This window comes from Podarcis gaigeae (genome assembly GCF_964106915.1).
Source record: "Podarcis gaigeae genome assembly, chromosome: 17".
NCBI lineage: Eukaryota > Metazoa > Chordata > Lepidosauria > Squamata > Lacertidae > Podarcis > Podarcis gaigeae.
In genome coordinates this window covers 13339064-13352411 of record NC_139694.1, presented here as the reverse complement: position 1 = coordinate 13352411, position 13348 = coordinate 13339064, and the positions used below count along the sequence as shown (strand labels likewise).

General features: G+C 44.8%; 1 protein-coding gene and 1 long non-coding RNA gene across 11 annotated transcripts in view; one reads left to right on the top strand and one right to left on the bottom strand.

Annotated features, from left to right (window-relative positions):
• The window catches only part of LOC310835302, a 489753-nt gene that overhangs the window by 108213 nt on the left and 368192 nt on the right, over positions 1–13348 (top strand). The gene's annotated exons all lie outside the window — the stretch shown is intronic.
• The window catches only part of ZNF462 (zinc finger protein 462), a 166140-nt gene that overhangs the window by 64866 nt on the left and 87926 nt on the right, over positions 1–13348 (bottom strand). For all 10 annotated transcript variants that reach the window (XM_083718122.1, XM_083718125.1, XM_083718120.1 and 7 more), the window contains 3 exons: positions 12925–13177; positions 4405–9866; positions 2792–2956 (listed from right to left, as the gene is read on the bottom strand). In XM_083718122.1, coding sequence (XP_083574248.1) covers positions 2792–2956; positions 4405–9866; positions 12925–13144 — 5847 coding nt within the window. In that variant the 5' untranslated portion in view covers positions 13145–13177. The remainder of the gene's footprint in view (positions 1–2791; positions 2957–4404; positions 9867–12924; positions 13178–13348) is intronic.

The window sequence follows — 13348 nt, the reverse complement described above, 5'->3', positions numbered from 1 at the left end:
AGCATAGATTTTGCTTATGCATGGTAGCAAACTTATAGGCCTGTAATTCTCTTGGCAATTCCTATCACCTTTTTTGAAGATCGGAACCACTATCGAGTTGTTCCACGACTTAGGTACATGGGCTGAGTGATAGATAGAATTAAAAATGGGTACAAGTTTAATGGCCCACCATTCTATATCTAATCTCAACAGATCTATTGGGATGCCATCCATACCAGGTGATTTCCCTTGCTTAAACGAAAGGATTATCCTTTTCATCTCCTCAGCATTAATTTGAAATTGTGTGGTTTTTGCCAAAGAAACTGTTGCTTTTTTTGGACTACAACTCCCATCATCCCTAGCTAGCAGAAGTGTTCAGGGATGATGGGACTTGTAGTTCAAAAACAGCTGGGGACCCAAAGCTTGGGAAACACTGTTCTAAAGAAACAAGCATCCTGACTGCATTGGTGGCTGACAGTGCTGCTGGAGCACATCGTTTTCCAAAACTGCCAAGAAAATGTTTTGTTTTGTTTTTCGTAGCAGCTCACTCTGTCAGATGGAAACAACGCGAATTCTAAGGAAATGCCAACCTTCCTTATATAATGCTTGCTCTCCTTCTTTCAGCTTACTGGTGTAACTCTGGCACAAAACTGTACAGCTCATGCTCCATTTTTAAAAAATGAGAATGGCCTAAATGGTTTTTCCCCTCCTCATTTGCTTCAAATGCAGCTATGCATTGTCAACTACTAGCCTATTCAGAGCTTTCCAAGATAAAGTAACGTAATTTATTTTGTTGCGTGATATTTGAAAGGCCACCTCCTTCCCTACAGCAGACAGACCCTCTCTGGTGTTCAGAGTGGCAGCTCTTACTTGCAAGTAAAGAAGAATAGTCACAGGAAGCCCACCTGCTCTGCTTCATGAATTCTTATGATATAGCTCACACAAGCAGTCTAAGTGGATCTTCTGTAAATGGAAGCTATGCACCAGGTTGTAACTACTCTGGTGGATTGATTGATTTATTAATTATTGCTACTGCTATTATCTTGGATTACTAAAATAATCCAATTCTGCAGCAAAAAAATTGCATACAGTGGTACCTTGATTCTCGAACTTAATCCGTTCCGGGAGTCCATTCAACTCCCAAAACCGTTCAAAAAACAAGGCGCAGCTTCCGATTGGCTGCAGGAGCTTCCTGCACTCAACAGGAAGCCGCGTCGGACGTTCAGCTTCTGAAAAACTTTCGCAAACCGGAAGACTTACTTCCGAGTTTGCAGCGTTCGGGAGCCAATTTGTTTGACAGCTAAGCCGTTCGGGAACCAAGGTACCACTGTATTGTGCAAAAGCTATGCAAACTGAGCAAACAAGTATGGTTTCTTTTATTTGTTTAATAAATCTGCTTCTGCTTGCTGAAGAGTTATAGGAGGCACTGATGGTTTGCCCCAGAACACCGGAAACCTTATGCCATCAACTCCTCTGGCTCCTGAAAGTTCATCCAGCATTGCTATATGTGAAGATCCGCAGGTGATCGCCTCAGGCGAACAGCTAATAGGACTAGGCCTTTAAGAAGGCCCAAACCCACCTCTATAGGAGCAGGGATACACTTCAGTCAAGCCATCCAAGAGAGCAGTGGGGCAGGGGACAGCTGCTGCCACCTAACACTAATGAAGAGCAGTGTGGCACTCCTGAGCTTAAATAGCCTAGAGCAGTGGTGGCCAAACTCGGCCCTCCAGGTGTTTTGGGACTACAACTCCCATCATCCCTAGCTAACAGAACCGGTGGTCAGGGATGATGGGAATTGTAGTCCCAAAACACCTGGAGGGCCAAGTTTGGCCATGCCTGACCTAGAGGCAACAGTCAAAGGCTTGAAGGTGCAGGGAGAGAGAGGAGATTGGCTAGCAAGCCAAGGCTGGTCTAAGGGACAATTGGCTCTTAGCTGCCCCCCTGCCAGCAGGGATGTACATGTGGTCTGAGAAGGGGCTTCCCCTGTCACCCGACCCTTGGGGAAGCTGGGGGACTATGGTGGCTGCCGTGGGAGAAGACCCCAGAAAAGAGCATGGAAGGTGCTGAAGACCTTGAGAAGGAATTATGATTATTCTGGCATTGTGTGGGCAAGATGTGGACCTGTATTGCCTGGGGAAAGGAAAGAAAGCCTGGAACAAGGGCTAAAGCTTCCGTAAAGACTCTACACTCTTGTCAATCCTACTAATAACTGGAGCTCACAATGGAGCCCATTTCCCCGTGGTTCAAGTGGGATTCCCCCGCATTAGGGTTAACCTGTGCATTTTCAAGCATAGCTTCATTCCTAACAGGGACCAGAAAGCCGCTTTAAAAAAAGGGAAAGGGAAACTGATTTTCAAAAGGAAGCTGAATTCTGCAGCATACACCTGGACTTGTATACACAGCTTGTACACCACCACTTTAACTGTTAAGTACACTAACTTTTACAAACGTGCTCCCTAATACTCTTTTTTTATATAAAAAAAATGGTTCTGATTTGCTGTTGTACTTTTTTATTTTTAAAGCGATCTTTAGAAAAGTACAAGAGCAAATCGGAATTAAAAATACCCTTTTGCTCAAGAGTCTAGACCATCTGTTCTCAAAAAAAATAATATTCCCATGCATTGGGGGGGGGGGGAAGACTTGTGATCTAGGAAACAAGTTAACACTGAATCCAATAAAAAGAACAAGCAGCTATTTTAATAATAAAAAAAATTAACTGTGGTAATGTGGTGCCAGTGCCAGAAAACATTGTCAATTGGCCCATTTTCCTCTTAATGCAATTATGCCTTTAGTCCCCAAACTATTCTCTCACCTTGACTGCAGCAGACACCGAAGAGCCATTCCCGTACTGAACGTGCTTACGAAGATGGTTGCAGATAGCGCGAAGGGTTGGATGAACTTCCACACAAAATTTACACTTGTAGCCCACCACTTTCCTCTCCTTCAGTTTTGAAACTTCTTCCACATTACCAAAAGGCTGTAAGGCAACAACAATTGGAAACTTAAAAGGCGGTTTCTTTCCTGAAACAAATTTAAAGAGGTTTCTAAACAAGCAACGCAAGTAAAATTTGGAATGGTATGCTTATTACACAATGAGGAAGCCACTGGGGCAACACTGTTTCATCTAAAGGCTGACATCTGAAGGTTTCTTAAATGCATGCTGCACCATTAAAATATTGCCCCAATTCCTTGGACATGTAGGAAAACTCAGCTCAGATATTGTTTGTATTCACATATGCATGAAAGCACTAGATATCCTTTGCAGAGAGCACTCATTATCCTCACAAAGCTTCGCTTCCCAAGATTTCTTGGGCTTTTTAACATTATGGTATTTTAACATTTTTAGTGAATATCTACTGTACTCATGAAAGTACCTGCGGTTTTGAACTGCTATGTAAACGCTGGTTTAAATGACTGCCATACAAGCCACTTTTAAACCATTATTTATGGACCTGATTTGTTTAACTAATCACTGTTTCTAACAAGATTCAATGAAACTAAAAGTCAGTAGAAGTCCTCCGGGACATATGGGTCCCCATTAAGTAAGGATCCAGCTTGAGAACTAGGCTCCTGACAAACCAAAATCCAGTCTTCCTTCAATAGTAGTTGATCCAACTGGATGCGTTTATTGGTAACCTCCAAGCCTGTACGTAATAAGTTGGAGAAACTGTGGACTCTCAAATCTCATCAGCCCCAGATAACCTGGCCAATGACAGAGGATGGTGGGAATTGGTCCAAGAACATCTGTAGGCCCCCTGCAGTTAAGCAACTGTAATAAGTTGCTTAAAACTCCTACCAAAGGAAGTGAGTTGCTCTAAGTAAACTAGAGAAAGGTTTGATTAGCAAAACTCTTTAACTCAGTGGGCTTCATGGTACTCTCCAGATGTTGCTAGACTACAACTCCCATCCTCCCTGACCACTGGCCACATGTAGGTTGGGGATGATGGGAGTTGTAGTCCAACAACATCTGGAGGGTACCACATTGGCCACCCCCCTGCATCAGGCTTTCTTCTGAGTAATTTTTCACGCTGCAGCTGAGAAATAAGAATAAATGTTCGTCATATCATACCAAAGGGCAGAGGGGCAGGTAGAAAAAAAACAGAGGTTTTGTCATACTGGAAAGCTGGCAGGAACTGGTGCCAAAGAGAAATTGGCTTTGCAGTGAAGAAGGGGAGGTGGGAGGGGAGGAAAGGACACGTCCGGGCTTTGAGGAAGAGGTGGAAGAAATGAAAGAAGGGGGTGTAATCAAGTGGCAATGTTTAATTGACTTAGGGCTTATTGGCACACCAAGTCACTGGTGCGCCTGTATCTCCTCAGCTGCCAAAGGGAATGTGCATCTGGACGCCACTAACGAGAAATCTCCTGGGGGTGGGGAAGGAGAAAGAACACCAAACATAAATCTAAAATGTGCAAACATATCCTTACCCTCTCTTGTTTGAAATCTACAAAAGCACCATCTGCATATTTTTGCTTGCTCAGAAGCTGCTTCCTCCTCTCTTGACGTTTGGCACGCTTCTGGAATTCCTCGTTGTGGCTGTTCAAGTGCGAGGTCAGCTCCGCCATGCTATGCAGCTTGCTGTCGCAGTGCCGGCACTGGAAGATGGGGTTCTGGAAACGGGGACCGCTCCCCAGTATGGCAAAGTCTCTCTTCAGGTCCTTGCTGTGGTGGTCGGTGTAATGCAAGCACAGCAGCTCGGCCGTGCTGAAGGAGAGCTTGAAGCACTTGACACAGCGGAAAGGGAGCCACTCCATTTCGGGAGCCTCCACCTCCACTTCTGGCTTCTCCAACTCGTTCCTCTCCTCCGGCAGAGCCTGCGGCCTCTCGTACTCATCCGCGTACACGGCGGTGAAGTAGCCCCCCAACTTGCTGGCATGCTGCTTCTTGGGGAACACGCCTGGGTGTCGCTTCATGTAGTGCGAGACGATTCCCTTTTTACTGAAGGACTGAAAGGAGCAGAGAGAGCACTTCTTCTTTTCCACTGCCCTCCTCAGTTCCTCGCTTAGCTGGGGGGAATCTTCTTTCGGGGGCGACGGGATGATCACTTTGTTGGGCTTGTCGCTGACAGTCCTCGAAGCAGCTAAGCAGTGGGTATAGTAGGCGTCGATGTCGTGGCGCTTCTGGTAATGCGCAGCCAAGCCTTTACGGATAGGGTTCGTGTAGGAACACAAGGCGCATTTGAAGAGGTTGTTCTTCCCTTCCGGCTGGGCCCGGACGTTGTTGTGTTTTATCCGGTAGTGCCTAGCGATCCCTTTCCTGGTGGAGCAAAAATACTTACAGAGCTGGCACCGGAACACCGTGTGGGACACCAGATGGGAACTCGAGAAGTGCGAAGGAGGCACCGAATCGTCTCCAATGATCTCCTCTGGAGAGATTTCTGGAGAGGGCTTAATCTCGGTGACGACTTCAGGCTCCACAGAGGCCGGCAGCTTAGGAGGAGACTGTGCAAACACATCAAATTCAGGCTGGTTGTGGTATTTCTCGTAATGGATTTTGAGCTTCTCTAACGTGCCGTGCGTGTAAGGGCACAATTTACACCTGTAAGCACCGTATCCTTGCTTGAAAATTCTGCTGGTCTCCTCCACCTCATTCTGGTTCATGTCATTTGGCTGCTCCACATCGTGCACAAAATCTTCCGCGGTGACCTTCACCAGGGGGTGCCTTTTCTGGTAGTGTGTGAGAACACCGTGAATGCGTGTATTAATGTATGGGCAATGTCTACATTTGTACACAGCTCCTGGGTTAATATCTATGTCTTGTGCAAAATCTGCAGCTTTAACTTTCATCCCAGGGTGCTTTTTGCCATAGTGGGTCAGAAGTCCATGCAAATTGTTGTACTCCGACTGGCACACTGTGCACTGGTATGGCGTTGATGAGATTGCGGGGTTTGCAGAGGTGAGCTGGATAGCTTTGTCCTGGACCAGGTTTGTATCCTCTGCATATTCTGCATCTTGGTCCATGTGTGGCGCTGCCATCTGGCCCTCCGAATTGACCCTGGCTCCAGCATCGTTGGATGTTGGGATGGCTTTATCGGCTGCATCTTTCTCCTTGATAATATCTAGTAATACAGATTCATCTCCATTCATAGCCCAGGGATGAAAAGCTTGGTAGTGATTAGTAATGTCCCAAATGGAAGAGGCTTCAAAAATGCAGTCTCTGCATTTATACGTTTTCATCTCTGATGGGATCAGTAAGGCTGGAGGCGAAGGATCTGGCCCTGCCCAGAGCTTGGTCGCCATATACGTATAGTCAACATAATGCTCAGGATGTCGCCTTTGGTAATGCACAAGCAAGCCACTGGGTTCGGCGTGAGAATAGATGCACCACTCACAATGATACCCGGCTTCTATTAAGCCATCCAAAAACGCCCATCGCAAAATAGAGGTGACTGTGGCCTTCAAGCTCGGGTGGTCCTTTTTAATGTGCTTCCTAAGTGCGTAGAAATAAGGAGAGGTGTAAGAACACTGCCTGCACTTGAGAGCTCTCAGCTTAGCCTTCTCTCGCTCGGCGTTGGAAGCGGGAGTCTGCATGCCGCCGGGGGAGTTTTTCTGGCCACGATCACAAAGGCTCCTGATTGTGGCTGTGTGCTGCCTAATTACATCTGCATTGGCTTTGAAATCGCGGTGCTTCTTTTGGTAATGTATGAGCACGCCTTTCACAGTCCGGTTTCCATAATCACAGTGCTGGCAGAAGAACATCTCATTCTCCGAGGCGGCACTCTCAGAGTTGCCCCGGTTAAGCTGTTGCATAGATGCTGGTGGTCTGGGAACACCAGGAGGGATCTCTCCAGATCTCATCATTGCTGCAGTGGGAGGTGCCTGCCTAATGTATTTTGCAGTCACTTTTATTTCTGGGTGCCTTTTCTGGTAATGCACAAGCACGCCAACCACTGAGCGGTTGCTGTAAGAGCAATGTTTGCAGTAGTAAAGCTCGGTCGTAAGGTCTGGAGGTGGTGGAGGTGGCAGTTGTGAAGCCATATTGGACATTTTGGGGGAGATGGGCGATCCCAATTCATAAGCCATCTGAGCCAGGGCAGAGCCCCTCTCAACAGACACGACACGCATCGTCTTCTGAATCCTGAAGTACGAAGCTTTCTCTTCAGGGTGTTTCTTCTGGTAATGAACTAAGACAGAATGCATGTTGGGACTTGCAAAGGAGCAGACGTCACAATCATAAACCACAACACTGTTTACTGACGACTCCTTCTGGCTTTCAGATTCTGGGCTATTACTCTTCGGAGAATTCTTGTTAAAAGCAGCAGGTACGCCAGTCCCACGGGCGACGGGAGCTGGAGAGGCCAGGCTTTTCGGAGCGGAGTTCAAGATCTCTCTGAGAGTCTGCGACTCTGAACTTAAGCCCTCTTGCTGTTCAACCACATAGCTGGAGAATATCATTGCATTGTTAATTTTAACTGTTGGGTGCATTCTTTGGTAATGTGGCATCAGGCTCCTAACATTCGGGCTGGTGTAAGAGCAGAAACGGCAGCGGTAGATCAAATCGGAATGATCAAAATTTAGTACATTCATGGCTTCAGGGTGGTGCTCCCCATAGTGTTGCTGCAGGTCTTCAAAGTTTGTATAATCAATGTAACATTCGAGACACCTGTACACCGCACTGTGATCATTGGGATCCAGGATATACCTAAAGCTGAATTTAATGTATGGATGCATCCGTTGATAATGAGTGCTAACACTCCTGGCGGATTTGTTGCTGAAGTCACAGTGTTTACAATAGTAAAGCCTTCCGGAGTCACCATAATCAGAATTTTCATTGTTTTGGTCAGATCCATATATACTGGACTGGCTGCCCAAAGCAGATGAATTCAGACCTTGGTCTTTCAAGCCAATTGAAGAACAATAATAGTCCTCTTCATCCTCAGATATAGTTAGCTCAATTTCTGCCCCGTTGGTGGAATTGTAATCATGGCCAATGCTCCTGTAGTTGGGCTCTTTCTGAGACTCGATGGTATCCCTTCCCCACATTTGCTGGGAAGCAAATGTTGCAATTTCCATCAGCGGCTCTCCTTGTTCTTCTTCCTTGTCCAGCTCAACTTCTATCTCCACTTCATTGTCGTCTTCTTCCTCCTCCTCCTCCTCTACGTTAATCACTGCATCTTCCTGTTGCTTGTTTTGACTGATTTTGCTTTGCAAATTGCTAGCTATCTCATCAATCCTAGTTCTCTTCTTCACTGGTGAAAGATCGAGGGGGAAGTCACTGGACATCTTCCGAGAGGCTTTAGCTACGAAGTTGTTTTTAGAAGACAGCCCAAGAATTGAGGTCTGACTTTTCTTCACGGTGCTGGGAGAGGCGTGAGCATCAGGCTCACTGTCTTGTGGAGTATTTGAGGATGGGCCGTCGTATTTTGGCAAGTTGTCGCAAAACGAGTGCTTGTGTTGCTGATGAACCCGGAGACCTTTCAAAGTAGTTGTGGAATAATTGCACATGGTACACTTGTATGGATGCTGCGAGTTGGACTGTGGAGATTGTTGCTGCTGCTGCCCCATGGAATCCATTAACCCGCTGGACTTCCTGCCATTTATATTGCCTCCTTCGTAGGATACTGTGCTTTCATTTAGCGAAGAAGCTATGCTTTCTGTCTGGGAATTCACTGCATCCCAGTCAGACGCTGCACCGGTGTGACACTGTTTATGAGCTCCAAGTTTGAACGAGCTCTTGCAAGTAAATGGACATTCATCACATTTGTATACTGCTGTCTTTCCAGACAGATGGATGTTTTCAATATGGCGGGAAATACTCCGCCGATGCATGGTAAGGAAAGGGCAGAAGGGGCACTGGAATCTGTTCATAAACCTCCTAAAGGGGATCCCCTTTGTTTCCAGTAACTTGTGGCCCTCAGACCCCATCAGTTGCTCTGCAGTTAGCCCTGAGGTTTGGTGATCCATGGAGTTCAACCCATTTTCACTGTCTAGTTCGTTTAGCTCATCGTCAGAACTGGAGTCATTGAGCATACTGTTTGTATCCATATCGGCAGAAGAATTTGCCATGTCGGCCATCGCGTAGCGAGACCTGTCCGACAAATTAACAATGCCAGAGTTGTGAGGTGCTTTGTGTTTCATGTGAGGGTAGGAAACAGAAGAAAACTTTGAAGAAGTAGAAGTGTTGGACCTGACAAGAGAATTGTTCATAGAGCCTCTGTAGTTTGGGAGGTTTGCGTTCGGCATCTCCCGCCCAGAGGCATTCATGGGGATGTAGTTGGTGTTTGGAGTGGGGCTTGGTGGACCCTTGCTTGATACGTCTGGCATGTTGGTCCCGTCCTGTTGCTGCCTCAGGCTTGACAGTATTTTCACCATGCTGCGATGCTTTTTCATCATATGGTCGCACCAGCGTTCCCTTCGGGGTGTCTGGTAGCTACACCATTCGCAGCAGAAGTTCCCTCTCGACTTAGTCAAAGGCTTGACCATAGACTCCAAAATACTGCGTTCTACAACTTCGGCTGGGAGTTCCTTGCAAGAGTCCTGTACTGGCACAGATGTCGATGCCGATTCAGATATAGCAGCTGAAGCGGCGGGAGAGGTGGAGCTCTCCTTCAGGCTGTTTTTGTGGTACATCTTCTGGTGCTTAATAATCCTCGCACGCCTCGGAGATTTGTAGGTGCAGAACTGGCAAGAAAAAACCTTACCAAAGCCCTCGTGCATCATAATGTTGTAATTTAAGGAGCTAGTACCGGGCGATCCAGCTGGAGATCCTCCCGCCTGAGCGCCATGCACTTTCCGCGTATGCTCTATGAGTAGGTTTTTGGATCTGAAATAACGCACACAGAATTTGCACTGGAAAAACTTGCTCGCTGGCTTGGAGAGCATATGCTGGCCATAATAACTCTGGCTATGGCTGTAATAATTTCCAGTCCCCAGCTGAGCTGCATTTTGTCCTAAAAAAGAGAGAGAATAAAACATTGTTTTAGAAATCCTTGAATTTGATATTGAACTTTTTATCTGTGTTTTAAATAGTTCAGGTAGGTAGGTAGGTAGATGATAGATAGATAGATAGATAGATAGATGATAGATGATGGATAATGATGATAGATAGATAGATAGATAGATAGATAGATGATTGATTGATAGATAGATAGATAGATAGATAGATGATAGATAGATATAGATGATAGATAGATAGATAGATGATAGATAGATGATAGATAGATAGATAGATAGATGATAGATGACAGATAGATAGATAGATAGATAGATAGATGATAGATAGATAGATAGATAGATAGATAGATAGATAGATAGATGATAGATACTGTAGATAGATAGTTTTAATTCTATTAATGTTTAACTGTTCTTTTAAAAATAATTTCCCCAACATGCTTTTAGCTATTCTTATTTTATCCGTAAACTGCCTTGAGCCTCTGTTAGGGAACAAAGGCAGGACAGAAATGAAACAACAACAACAATTGTTTAATTAAAAAATATGTGATCATGGTATCTCCCCTGCCAGGTAAGTATGGAGGGGTAAAAGATTTGGATTATCATAAAGATGCAGGACGAAATGATTAACAATAGGACCCACAAAGGGGAGGAGGGAAGTCCAGGAGATTCCTTGGAATCTTGTTTTTATGTTATATGTTGGATATTTGACTGTAAAATTTTAATCTGAAAAACCAAATACATAATTTATTTATTTTTAAAATGTGAACCACAATTATTTACATGATTTACAAGCCCGAGGACAATGGCAAAACAGCTGAACTACCTTTTTTTAAAAAAAATAAAGTCTGCATTTATCCGTGAGTACAGTGGTACCTCGGGTTAAGTACTTAATTCGTTCCGGAGGTCCGTACTTAACCTGAAACTGTTCTTAACCTGAAGCACCACTTTAGCTAATGGGGCCTCCTGCTGCCGCTGCGCTGCCGCCGCACAATTTCTGTTCTCATCCTGAAGCAAAGTTCTTAACCTGAAGCACTATTTCTAGGTTAGCGGAGTGTGTAACCTGAAGCGTATGTAACCCGCGGTACCACTGTACTGAGTTCATAGCATAGATACTTCCTATGATATGATGAAATGTTATTTTTGCTTACAAGTTCTCTCATAGGGAAGTGTCAGTGATTAAACACGTAAGTAGATGGGAGATGTGAACTGCAATGGTAGAAGAGGAGAAAGACTGATGCCCTGTGGGCAAGACTAGATCCAAGGGGTTTAAGCTACAGCAGGGCAGGTTTCAGTTGAATGTCAGCAAAGCACCTTGATAGCAGGAACAGCTCAACAATGGAACCAGTTACCCAGAGGGGCGAAGTAAGCTCTCGCTCACTGGAGGTCTTCAAGATGGACAACCATATGTTAGAAAGGCTCTGGATTCACAGAGTAGAGAGTTTGACTAGATGTCCTCGAAGCACCCCTTCTAAACTCTTATTCTGTTACTCTACTATTAAGCTTTTTAAAAAATATAGTTCACATAATTCCAAATGATTTTTTTAAAAATGCATTAAAACAATGATGGGATGAAACGCCAGTCGAATTTCGATGTCACGCATAACTATTTTAAAAACATGTATTTTTAATGTTGTATTTTAAATTGTTGCACTGCACCCTGGGACCTTAGGTTAAAAAGCAGGTTGTTATTAACTATTACCATTACATACAGCTAAGTAGACCTAGTTGCAAAAAATTGCTACGGAAGCAGTTCCGTCAATACTCCATCAATGCCACTCTTGGAATGTGTGTCCATTATTAGCTTCACTGGTATGCATGTGAATTATTACATGCAAATACAATTACATTTCTAGGAATTAGTGTTGTAGTTCCTGAATGCATCTTATGAGTGGAATATAATACTAAAAGCCGTGTTTGCCAGGGGATAAATGCTGCACACAAGGCCCTAAGCAAAACGTGGTAACACCAGGACTCCTCATTTTGCCTGTGAGGTCATTTTTCTGGAGCCGTACGAACCTGCCCCACATGTGACATCAGGGAGAGCTGTGGCTGCAAAAAGCAGAATTAAACCCCTTGTACATCATCTGATGCACAGGGAGTTCATTCCTGCATTGTGCAGTACCTCTCCCCACCTGGTAGGCAATCTTTTCAAAGTTGGGTGGGGCTACTCACCTATCAATCACCTGGCATCAAATAATGGACCAATAGGTGCCTACCTGTCAAAGTTGGCCCCCCATGACAGAGGGAGATAAAGATCTAGCTCATCAAGACAGATCAAAAATTTCCCACACCTGACTTTTTTTTCTTTTTAACCTTTGATCAGGAGTTGAAACTAACATGTGATGGGCCCAATTATGTCTACTTAATTAACATTTGTGGTATAGGTAAAGGTAAAGGACCCCTGGACGGTTAAGTCCAGTCAAAGGCGACTATGAGGTGCGGCGCTCATCTCACTTTCAGGCCAAGGGAGCTGGCGTTTGTCCACAGACAGCTTTCCAGGTCATGTGACCAGCATGACATCTGCTTCTGGTGCAACGGAACACAGTGACAGAAACCAGAGTGCAAGGAAACACCGTTTACCTTCCTGCCACAGCAGTACCTATTTATCTACTTGCACTGGCATGCTTTCAAACTGCTAGGTTGGGAAGAGCCAGGACAAAGCAACGGGAGCTCACCCCGTCGCGGGGATTCGAACCGCTTACCTTCTGACTGGCAAGCCTAAGAGGTTCAGTGGTTTAGACCACAGCACCACCCACGTCCCTTGTATCCCCTGTAGTAGCATGCAGTTGCTACAATTTTTTATAGGCTATTGCAATAAAAGCAACATAGGTTTGTGATGGAATCCCAACACTCAACTGCAAAACATGGCCGCTTCCCGTTGAATATGAACGCCATAGGTGCCAGTCCACTTATAAAGCAATTTCTGTTCTCATTTATAAGCTGTCACAGCACACAAACGTGGACAACAGGACCACAATCTGAGGATGCTCCAATGAAATAAAATCTTAAAACGACATTTCAATAAAGGACTTTAGAAAGGTACACTTTTTTTACCTGCTATCTCATCCGTAATTCCAAATTCATCTTTTACAGAAGAATATTCCACCTCAGCCTGGTCATTGCTATTCATAGAGCTAAACCTTGACTGGCTAGGAGTTTCCTCAGCGACATCTGTGGGTTGCAAAAACGCCGTGTGAACATCCTGAATGTGAGCTTTAAGATCTTCGTAGGATGGCGCTCGAAAGTCACACCCATCACACTGCAGCACCTCCATAGTCCTTATTGGTAAGTTTTACATCAGGAAAGCCTGAAAAAAGAAGAAGTAGAAGAAGCAAATTGTCAGAGACATCTTTTGTCCATAAATAAGAAGCATACAGTTTACTGATTTATTTTATTTTATTTTTTAAAGTTTCAGTAGCACAGTTTTAGTTATGAGCAAATATAAGGAAATGATACCCCCAAAAGATGCATTTTTTAC